At 34.7% G+C, this 12,029-nt stretch overlaps 1 protein-coding gene across 1 annotated transcript; it reads right to left on the bottom strand.

The window, feature by feature from the left end:
- Positions 1–3,175: 3,175 nt before the first annotated feature.
- Positions 3,176–11,956, bottom strand: LOC149226643 (expansin-A2-like). The gene is made up of 3 exons (XM_089380252.1): positions 11,681–11,956; positions 3,609–3,799; positions 3,176–3,479 (listed from the first exon to the last, which is right to left on the bottom strand). The coding sequence occupies exons 1-3, from the start codon at positions 11,954–11,956 to the stop codon at positions 3,176–3,178; spliced, it is 771 nt and encodes a 256-aa protein (XP_089236378.1).
- Between the last annotated feature and the right edge of the window lie 73 nt (positions 11,957–12,029).

Raw genomic sequence — 12,029 nt, 5'->3', positions numbered from 1 at the left:
ATAACAGATCCAACACGTTTCATGCATTTGTTGTTATTGTATTTCAATTATCTTGGTTACTCTAATGATATATGTGTATTTTTTCTTACGCATGTATGTATAGAATCTTTCTGTATATGTATGTATGAATCTTACTGAGATGTGCTGTTGGTTTAACCATCACTTTCGATTGTTGGTTCACCTGCCTTCTAGTTCGTGATGCATCTTTGCTCATGTGTTCCCTTCCAAGCTCCGTGTTTACAAAGGTTTCCAAGGGGCGCACTCATTCCACTTTCTGTGTGTTAGAACCATTCATGAACCTTCCTTGGCTTGTAGCGCATGTCATACCCTTGCTACCAACAAGGACATCTTACTTACCTCTGCACGCAATCGCAGTCAAGGTGATACCGTATGACCCACTGTTGGGACTCCATTTGAGGTCTAGTTGGGACTTCTTACTGGGGAGATCCTGTGACATGTTGGTAGGTCCAACACCATCAACACAACCTTTACATAATATAATGCCATGTGGATAACTGCCTCACATATTTTATCCCATAATTTCTAAATGTTGTGATATTGATGCATGAATTTTAAATATCTGTGTATTGATTTTTATTCTTTAGCTTTGTAGGAAAACCATCCAAAATTAAAATATTTCAAAATAATTAATATTTAAGTAAATAATATATATAGTATCAGTTACTTCCCACCATAATTATAGCAACTCTTTGCAACAAAAAGAATAGAAAAAAATGTAATTAAATCTACTTATTAGGAGTTATTTCTCACCATTATTTATGTAGGAGTAAAGTTGTAAATGTGTAGACATCTCAATTTATTAATTCCTGCAAAAGTAAGACTATGGGATTTGATTTTTCTATTAAGCACTATTAATTTAACATTGACAGGTGAGAGTTTAATCCAATTTTTTCGAGAACATAATTTCTAAGCTATCCTGCAACACTTGTTTTAAATAAATTGTTAACTTTACATTCAATAAATTTACATATTAATCTATATTTAAGGATAATCAAATTTTAACCTCTCTCTATTCGGTGGTCTTTCCCTGGCTTCAAAGATATACTAGTATATACATAATCGTGGAAAGTCTCCAAGATCAATTATACATCAAATATCAAATATACATATATAATTTAAAACTTGTCATTTTCCTATATGCCAATCATTATGATACTTCTTTATTAGTCAAATAACACGTGTTTATTTTGAAATAAACTGTATTTGACTGTTAAAAAAGTGAAAACATGTAAAGGAGCATCCATTTTAAAGCGCCTGGTGAGACAAAGGCAAAAGCTATTCCCACCTCTATTGATACATTAATGTGATGCCTTATAGTACAGATCCCTCCCGCGATCCCTCCTCCTTACGTCATTTTCATCGTCGTCCCTCACACTATGCATCCATGCATGCGATGGCATGTTACATCTCACAAAAATCCGGCGACCCGATGTTTCTGCCCATCTAGCCTGCCCGCCTCCACTGCAGCGACGACCTACGGGTATTAATGGCATTTAATGGCATTTGATGTTTTAAACGCATCACATTCCACCGTCATATTTTCCACATATTAATGCTTCCGATATTAATAGATTTTATCCATTCTTTCGCCCAATTTTGGCTATCACACCTATTCTGGGATAATACCACTTAATTTATTCAAGCTCATGTCCAGTTTCGATAGCTTCTGAAGTTTTCCAAGCTCTCTAGGAACCTACCCATGAAACTTGTTTATGCTAAAATCCAATATAACCAAATCCCGGAGCTCACCCACATCACTAGCAATAGAACCATTGAACAAATTCCCAACAGAACACGAGCGAACAGAAGTTACAGAGGGTAGGATCACGCAGTGTATGCAGCGTTGCCTCCCCGTCTACTTTGAAACAAGTATTTCTCAGTTAATTTTCTATTATGTAAGAGAAACAAGAAATCCGCCATAGATTTGAACTATTTACCATTAATTCACCCCGTGTATCACCTTGCAGTCAGAAAACTTCTGCCTATATGCTGCTATTTTCCTTTTAAAGGAAATAATCTATGTGGAATTTTCTATCGATTTGGAAGAAATTTGCTATCGATTTGAACTAATTTGCTAATCCGAAAATAGGCAATATCGTCCTCCGTAATTTCCCCCTTTACCCACCATTCAAACAGAAAATTCCTGTTATTCTGTTGTTGCTTTCATGTAGAAGAAAGAAATTAGCTTCTCACGAGTCATTTACTGATGTGTGTGTGCTCTATTCTTTTTGTTTATGTTGTAGTTATTAAGAAGAGTTACACCCTCCAAAATTCTGATTTGCAAGATGATAGATATAGGTTCATATCTGACTAGATAAGGATTTATCAGGACTTTACTAGGTTTATCAACACCTTGGTTGACCCGAGCACAGTGAAAAGTAAATTAATAATAATAACAAGTAATATGAATAATTATTTTGAGTTTTTGACATAATTTATTTGGTAAAATATTATGAAGTTTTTAGTTTTATTCTAAAATTAATCCATATTGAAGTTAGGGTACATTTAATATACCTATATATTGCTCTACTGTTTAGCCTATCATGTCTTCAAACCACAGAAATGTCTGAACAACAGCAAAGTCACCAGTGAAACAAGTATTGGCAATATGTTTTGCAATAAATATTTTATAATATTCTCAATTTGGCAATACCTAGAAAACCGGGAATCGGAGGGGGATCAAGATAAGTGCAGAGGGGGATGGGAATAATGTGCTTGTATCGATCCCAATATATATGATTACGTTAAGGCTCTTTACTTCGACTAATTAGTCTGACCAATACAAAAAAAAATTAATTCATTCGCTTCAAACCTATAGGGAATGTGCAAAAAGAAGTCATGAAAATCTCCAGTAATTGCCATCAACGATAACGATGAAAATCTAAAAGCGCCAATTTACGGAATTTATGAGAAATATGTCACTGATACAATATATCACCGCCTCCAGTCAGCGCAGCAATATACGGGAAGTGTATATCAATTTTATACAGCAGAAACAATTAGAAGTGGGCGGCAATGCTCGTATACTAGGTTCAACACTAGGAATATTTCCTATTGTACAAAGTTAAAACACGATGATATTCTCCCATCACTTTGGCTTTGTTGCTTCTGTGTTACTCTTGGACAGGTTAGTTGTGATGCAGAAGAAAATGGGTTAAAATTGTAGTCCTTCAAATGTCTGGCCGAATTGCCAATTTGCAGGAGCAACGTTATAGGAAGTGATGGTTCTCCCATCGCTGGTGGTGACCTGGAAGGAGAGAGTCTGCCCATTCAAATAGGAGTTGCTCTGCCAATTCTGTCCCCAGTTGCGGGACATTGCTTGCCAACCAGTGTTGGAACCTTTGATGGAAACCGCCTCCACATCCCCTGCACCTCCTACATTGGTAATGAGTACCAAATTGAAGTAGGAGTGCCCATTGATCGTGAATCGAACTCCACCTTTCCTCACGCATGGTACTCTGCATACATAAATATTAACCTTGCAGCTTAGGATTTCATCCCAATTAAAGTCAAGTTGGGAATAAATTTTCAAGATTGAAGAATAGGAATATAGTGTTGACAGACTAATTAGGGTAATAATTAATTACCTTCTGAACATGATTGGAACAATGCCACTTTTGTAAATGGCAATCTGTTGAAAAGCAGGTTGAGCCATGTCGAAGTGTTGGAGAGGTGGATTGCACCATCCTCCATTGTCGTTGGGAAGAGCAGAGTTAGGGGGGCAGAGGTTAGTAGCAGTAACTGTGACAGTGCCCGGTGAATGGTGTTCAGACCAATGCTTGGTGAATGGTGTTCAGACCAATGCATATCGCATTGTGTTCTTTATATTCTTGCCACCATCTCATGAAACCATCACCGATGTCTATCTCTTGTATGCTAGCAAGTGGTTTTGGAATGAATTTGAATTTGGTTATAAATGGAGAAAACTTGGAAGGGGAATCATTTCCAAAGCAATAAGTGGCTATTGCACTGAGTTACTAGAGAATTCAAGCCTTGCATTGCAGAAAAATTCAAAAACAAGCAACCAAATATATTTTATTACTATATTATGCTTCTAAGTTCTCAGTCTTGAAATTACCTACAGAAATTGCAGCAGATTGTAAATTGTTCAGATATTTGTGTTGGTGAAATGGACAGGCTATAAGTCACAGAACAGTTTTTGGCTATTAAAAACATTGTTGTTTAATTGTTGGAGGAGAAATAAATAAATTTTTCACTTTCTTTTTTCAATCTGTATTATATTATAATAAAAATAAAAAATAAAAATCAGTCTGCAGTGGATTTGAGTTGCATGAAATTTATGTCTTTTTCTATTCAATATATTGGATCTGTGTTGAGTTTTTATCATCTACAGAAAAAGTTGAGTTGCAACAAATAGATATATTTTCTGTCCAGTAACATATTATATATAACTTTTTAAATAATACAAAGATTTAAGAACATTTTATTCTATTCGAGTTTTTAAAATTTTAGTGTTTAAAATGGATTTTAGTGTTTATTCTATTATTATGTTGTCCTTTTTAGATTATGGTATATGGAGAGCATCAGTGTCTTTACTCTCCTGGTTTTGTTTGCAGGGAAAAAATATGTCTTGTAAATAAATGGCATCCTATTTTGCCTTTGTTGAAGAGTCCATAGAGCCCTCCCCCATGGACTGTGTGGGTTACGAGCAACATGTGCATCTCCCCAAGCTCAGTTCCATGTGGGAATTCAAGGAATAGCCTAGTTGGTCTAGAGAGTGGTTGGTAAAGGCTGCCTTACAGTCATTGGAGATTACTTTTCGGTTTGTTTCATCTGTCCTCTGTGACACAAGGACTTACATTGACAAAGAGGAATGGAAGAGAAGGCTTGAATCCTTAATTAGTTCCCAGATTGAGTTGATTTCAATGATTTGTGAAGATGACAAGCAGGTTCCCATTGTTCAGTTGTCAGTAAGTAGTGGTGTTCTTGCTACGAAAGTTTTCCATGAGGTATGGCAGAGACCTGGTGCTTTACCTGTGGTTAGCAAAACAAGTGAAGAGAGCTTACTTCCTCGTTTGGGTACATGGAAAAGAGCTGAAGCTATGGTTTCTAGAATATGGCTTGCCATTGAAGGCCATATGCAGAGGACTCCCTTCACTTTAGGTCTGGGGGAACCAAATATGTCAGGTAAGCCTATTCTTGAATATGATAGAATCTGCAAGCCAAGATATTTTCACTCTTTAAAACAACATAAACAGTTCCATAATCCAGAAGATGCCAAACTTTGCAATGTCCTCCAGATCTTTGAGGTCTGGGTATTTGTAGGCAAAGAATTGTTGCACAAAATATATCAAAGAATAGACTCTGGGGATTTTGTAGGAGCATCCGCAGACTGTTGGATGGTTGAAAGGATATGGAAGATGCTCACAGAAATTGTGAATTTGATTCTAGTGATGGACCCAGATGATTTCCTTTGCCTTAAACACCAGTTGGCAATTAGCAGCACTAGTACGCTTGTAGGCGCATATTGTCTTTGCTCTGCCCCCCTTAGAGACCTTACAAATGCATGCAAGGAACTAAGGCATCTGGTGCCCAAAGTCATGGGTGTTGAGGCTGATCCAAAGGGTGGACCAAGGCTCCAGGAGGCACTTATGCATTTGTTTCATTCACATGGACTTCCCTCACATAGCACTTCAGGTGCTTATCATGTTGCAACAATACATGTTATATTGGCCTTCCAGGCAATAGAAGCCAGGGTGAAAAGGTTTTTCTTCTCATATCAGCAATTGGTATTAATAGCCATGGGTAGCATTGAAATGGAGGGTCCATCATATCTAGGTGCTTGTGATGTCCTGGATCAAATATATTTTGAACCACCTTATTTCCCTAGTGTGGATGGTGCAAAGACATTTTTGGGTTACTATTGGCACTAAAAGTCTACAACTATGGTGGATGGTACACTGGAAGATCTACAGACAAATCAAGTGAAGTTTACAAGACAAAGAACAGTGCCTTCAGTTTTTCAAAGTATAACCCCAAATTCATACATACACTTCTTACATTGACAGTTTTGAATACTATACATAGAATTATATTGGATATAGGATTAGACTCATTTTTGTTCATCCCCATCAGTAGGAGCAATCAATAGAACAGTGCTAGAAATTTGAACATTTTTTTTCCCCTCTCCAACATGGATAGGATACTAAGGATTCATAGTGTGCAATTCCTCCTTCATTAAATACTGTAAGAGATTGTCCAAAATTAAAAAGGTAATTATTAAAATTATTAAATTTTACGAGTTGTTTCTTCTTTTAATTTTTTAATTCTTTACCTAAATTCTATGATGAGTTTAATGATATTTATATAATTCATTATAAATTTTAACATGAAGTGTAGATTAATGCTGTTATTCTTTTTTTAAGATTTTTTAGATAATTATAATTTTAAGTTGTTAAGTTTATTTAATGGAATGCATCATAATTTTTTTGATGCATTATTTTTTTTATATTTAATCATATTTTTTGTTTTTTAAGATTTTTTAATTCAGTGTGTGAAATTGAGATAATTATAATTTTAAATTATTGAATTTATTTAATGGAATATATCATAAAAATTTTAATGTATTAAATCTATATCATATTTAAATATATAATTTAAATGATGGAACATTACAATTTCATCATGGGTCATACTAAATAATTATCTCTTTAAACTAGGCCTCAAAAAATATAATTCTTTTATTTGAATATTTTCTGCTTCAAAATTAATATGAGTGAACCAACTATCCATGGGTCTTATTGGATCTTGTTCTGATTTATTGATTTAATGATATATAAGATATATCATTATACTATTGATGAGTCATCTTATACGGTGACTTTATCCAATTTTCTCTTATTGACGAAGATAGTTATCTTATATATATATATGTATATGTATGTATAATATATATATCAATTTTTTGGATATATTGACATCATACCGTTACGTTTTTTCCTTTTTGCCTTACATTTGACATTTCTGTGTTACGTGTTTGTGTCATAATAAATTTGAGTGAGCAGTAAGGGGTGAATGAGACTATTCTAAAGGTTGTCTCCTGCTCATCATGTCTGCAGCGCTTTTCATGGTGGGTTTCTACTTTGACAGCGATTTTCTTCCTTTGCATATTGTTCTTCAGAAACCATTTTGATGCTTCTTTTCTATAAAAGTGGACATACTTTGTAAGTCAAAACACCAAAACCATAATGAAATTTGTTCCTTCATACTTTGGTATAATTGTAATAAAATCCATTATGGCCTCTTCCCAACACTCACTTGGTATGGACAATGGTTCTAGTAGACTTGGTTTCTTGATTATTCCTCTTTTGTATTCGAGCTACATTCCTACCATAAATATCCACTCATTTCCAATGTTTTGAGAAAAAATATTACAAAATGCATTTTGGATTGACTAATAACATATAATTGGTATAATTTTTTATCTCTACATTTATTTTACAAAGTACTTTGATACTTCTTTATACTCTACCTTAATTTCCTTGCACATGGCCTTGTGTTATTGCTTAGGATGTCATTTAATTTAACTGAATTTATGATAAAGGTATAAATTTTGCCTTTAGTTCTTCAATACTAATTTGTTTTAGTGAGATTGTAAATTTTAGTTAAATTATTTATAGTATAGTATCATTTATAAAATACATTGTTCTTTAATCATATAAGTTTAAATTTAGAACATTGATAATGCATATTGCTTATAATCATTCTCACTCTTAATATCTATAATTTGGCTTAACACTTATCATTTTCTTGTAGATTGACACACGGTTCGCTCGCTTGTGCAGAGCCTAACCCCATGGTTTACAGAGAACAAAAACAATCATTGTAATTTTTCTTTCGTGGGTGACTGGCAACCTTTAGTGAATTGCCTTCACCTCTGCAATTCTTTTCTAGATAGTTCAGATTGTTTTAATAATCAGTATTAGTAGGGCAATTACTTAGCCTTTACTTTAAATTTTTTACATTTCACACATAGCTTAATTAAGGGGAAAAGTAAGTGGCCATAATCCACACATTTTTTCAATTTGTTTTGCTATTTTACCCAAGTCACATAGCTTAATTAGCAAAGGAGTAAGTGGCCCATAATCCACTCATATTTTTTACTAACCAAAGCATTTTTACTTCATTAGCATTGGGACTAGGAACTGGTGTTATTAAAGAAAGGGAGTAGCCCCTGCTTCCCTTGCGTCTTTTAGACGATCCTAGGCTTGCATCTGAAATCTTTCTCAAAGCACTCAGTTTTTCATCTCCCTTTTTAGGCTCACATAGTGTAATAGGAAGGAAGTAAGTGGCCCATCAACCACACATTATTTTATTTGCAGGTAAGGAACAAACATAATTTAGTGTAAGTAGACGATTTTGAAAAGGATCATCGCATATCCACATGACTACAAACTTTGTATGTTCACTCTGTCACTTACACACACATTTCACTACACACACTAAGCTACTCTAAACTTTGAACAAAGGGAATCAAGTGTAAAAACCTTTTGTACTTAGTTTATTTAAGCTTAATTTTTCACACCATAAGTGAAGGAAGACACCTAAAAGCAATCATAACTTGAACAAACTAAATTTCCCCACACAGGCCACAAAATAATTGATAGTTTAGGTTAGGACTGTTGGGGGTAGGCATCCAATAAGCCGCCATGGTCATGTTACATTTTGAAACATAGAAGTTGTCTTTTAGGGTGCTTCAAATCCTTCAATCATCCCACAGAAAAGACTACCCAGGCAGCACAGAGACTCGATTCAGAGGGGGTTCGGCTTAGGCTCAGTGTGTGCGGTACTATATGGGGCTACCTAACCTGTATAGTGCTCGGTACTGATAACTGATTACCAAGAAGCTAAAGACTCGACTGCCTTCGTGAGACAAAGGTATCCTATTGGCCAAATTTTAGGGCATATTTCCCTATAGGTGGAGCTGTTGGAAGCACTAAAGCCTCATTCAATACCTTGGTTGATTCTTTTTGCTGCTGGAAGCGTCACCAGTTCTTTTAGGACATAGCCCCAGTACCCGTCATTTTTTGGCTGCTGGAAGCGTCACCAGTTCTTTCGGGACGTAGCCCTAGTACCCGTCATTTTTTGGCTGCTGGAAGCGTCACCAGTTCTTTCGGGACATAGCCCCAGTACCCATCATAAAAGATATCTCCGCAAGGCCCAGTTACTTGTAGAGTGGAAAGGATGAATAGGTCTTCATAGGACCTTTTATCATACGCAAAACAAACTAAAATATTTTCCTTGTTTGATTGATCACATAGCTTAACTTAAAGGGAAAGTAACACTTTATTTTTCATTTTGCTTTATGTATGTAATTTCTTTTTATACACATTCCTCTCCTCACCACAAAAGTGACACACATTCCATTTTAAGAATACATAAATACTTTACTTTTTCATATTAAGAATAACAAGACAATGCTACACAAAACATTCCAATTCTTGTTTCACCTGAATATACATTAAAATAAATTCTACAAATAAAAATTGAAATGAAACATTTTTTTAATTGATTTAAAATGAATTATTGGATAATTTGTTATTTATTTTGATATTTTTTGGGTAGAAAAATTGGAGGAATTATCTTTTGTGACATATTTTATGATATGTCTTAATTTTGAGATTTAGAATTTAAAGCCCTCTAAAGTTATTTTGGGATATGAAATGAGTGAAAACTTTGTGAGCATAGCTCTCTGCCTCTTGATGTCATTTTACACACCAATTCTAGCTTTCAAACAATGTGAAAATCACCTTAATCAAATTTCATATGTAGAAGCTATGCCTCCCACAAGTTCAGCTAACTTGTTCACACGGTGGTACCAAGTGGATGTTGCATCAACGCCATTACTTAGATATGTGGAGTTAGTCACGTGTGGACATTCAAGAAGATCCTAAAAGGTCCAAAACCTTAACACTAATAGTGGCTTGAAAAATGTGAAAACCCTAAACCTTAAATAGTTTCCAAGCTATGTTAAACACTACGTCACTAGGAAGAGAAGGGGTTCCATCTTTTTAGGATTGTATTAAAACATAGTTGAGCACAACATCTAGGAGTGGGATTTGAGATCAAAACAAAGGAGAAAGATAATTTGCAACAACCATATAGACAACAATGTCATAGGCAACTCAATAGTCAATACCCCTTTCTTTGTATTTGTATTTCCATAATTAAATAAAAAAGAGTAGAGTATAAGCCTCACCTTCTAATTAGGTTTTCTCTGATATGATATCCCCTGAGTTATATCTTGTATTAAATTATATGATTTTTATATTCATTTACATTTTTTTCTTTTATGGGTTTCAATATTTATATGTATTTAACACTAACGAAGTGTTGAAACATGTGAAAACCATAATATGAAATCATTATCAAGCTATGTTAAACACCAGGTCACTAGAAAGAGGGGGTTCCATCTTTCTAGCATTGTATTGTCTCGTGGTAGAGTAGAGCATTTAAGAGTTAGATTTAAGAGCATAACATAAGAACCATTTAGAATACAATGTCAAAAAAAACTTTGTAATAAATACTCGTTTTTTGTATGTATAGTTTCATAATTAAATAAAAGATAATAGAATATAAGTCTACTTTTTAATTAGATTTCTCTGATATCATATTTTCTAAATTACATCTTTTATTAAATCATATAACTAATATTTCCATTTACTTATTTTTTATTTAAATTATTTTTAAATATTTGAATAATAAAATAATAAACAAAATTAAAATTCAAAAAATAAATTAAATAATAAAAATTCAAAAATGACAATGTAGGCTATAATAAATTATTTCGGGTGAATATCTACAATAATTTATATATTGTTTCACAATAACTTAAACTTAATATTACTTTTTGAACAATTCATTCTCAACTTTCAATACCATGACATCTCATGGTGAAGACCTCTCCAATCTACTTATGTAAAAAATGAGGGGTATTATTAGACTCGAGAAGCCTCAACCTATGCTTTTACACTTAAAAGTTACCTTTCTCAATGACTCATTATCATCTTTAACCACATACCTTGAGATCTGGTAAAGGACTCTCCATAATCTACTTAATTAAAAAAGAGGGGTGTTATTAGGCTAAATAAGCCTCTAACTTATGCTTCTAATAAAGCAAAGATGCGGGGTGCATCAGCTTATGTTAAGTTGGTTCATTGTTTAATATTAAGTATGTAAGCTAGGGTGAGCAATGATATTATGGGGATGACTAACTTAAATTCTTTTTTTTGTTGAAGCAAGAGTCGTACCTTCTATTCATTAGAAACAAAGAAACAAATTACATATAATACAACTACCCAAAGAGACCTAAGGGACATAGAGTCAACTATCCACTCAGGGCTTGGGTACCAAGCCAAAAGCTTAACATCCGGGCCACGGGCCCACAAACTTAACTGCGAGACCTTCAAAATACAAACAAAAGCCTAAACCGCCCGATCTATTTGCAAAGATCTGACGGATGAGACACAAATCGGAGCCAAAAAAGGCATATTCTTAGATTCCAAAAACAGACCCGATGAAGAAATAGAAACCATACTAAACGGATTTCGAGTCCGAATGGTGGAATAAACTTCGCGCATGTGATTCTCCCAAAATCCACGGATTCCAACCTCAAGGCTCAACATGCATGGAAGATAACAATGAATCCAGACCCGAATTCAAAATAACCCAAAATTGCCACCCGCCCCCAGTAGCCCGCGAGATCTCCCACAACTGAGTCCCCGGGAGAGTCCCTTTGATCTGAGCCATCCATTCCGGTGTCTAAACCAACGGCCTCGGATGATATCGCACAACAAAAACGATCGAAGTTTAACAGGCCACCCCTCCAAGCTGCACGAACAATCTTGACCGTTGATCCACACAGAGAGATCCAACAGTAGAGCATAATATCCCACCGAACAAGCTGACCAGACATTAGTGTGCGATCGAGGGTGGTTTTCCAAACCCTCTCTCTGCCACGTGTAGGATGTTGGATGGGATAGCTGCAA

Source organism: Pinus tabuliformis, chromosome J (genome assembly GCF_031772625.1).
Source record: "Pinus tabuliformis cultivar Carrire ecotype Pingquan chromosome J, CPIR1, whole genome shotgun sequence".
Classification (NCBI taxonomy): Eukaryota; Viridiplantae; Streptophyta; class Pinopsida; order Pinales; family Pinaceae; genus Pinus; species Pinus tabuliformis.
Note: the sequence above shows the minus strand (reverse complement) of the source record. Positions and strands in the feature narration are given on the sequence as shown.

Excerpts from the sequence above, each read along its gene's own strand:
- LOC149226643 (XM_089380252.1), bottom strand. The coding sequence starts at position 11,956 with ATGTCTGGTCAGCTTGTTCGGTGGGATATTATGCTCTACTGTTGGATC. Across the intron at positions 3,800-11,680 it reads AATTCGGGTCTGGATTCATT|CATTGGTCTGAACACCATTC; the intron begins GTTATCTTCCAT and ends CCATTCACCAAG. Across the intron at positions 3,480-3,608 it reads GTTCCAATCATGTTCAGAAG|AGTACCATGCGTGAGGAAAG; the intron begins GTAATTAATTAT and ends TTATGTATGCAG.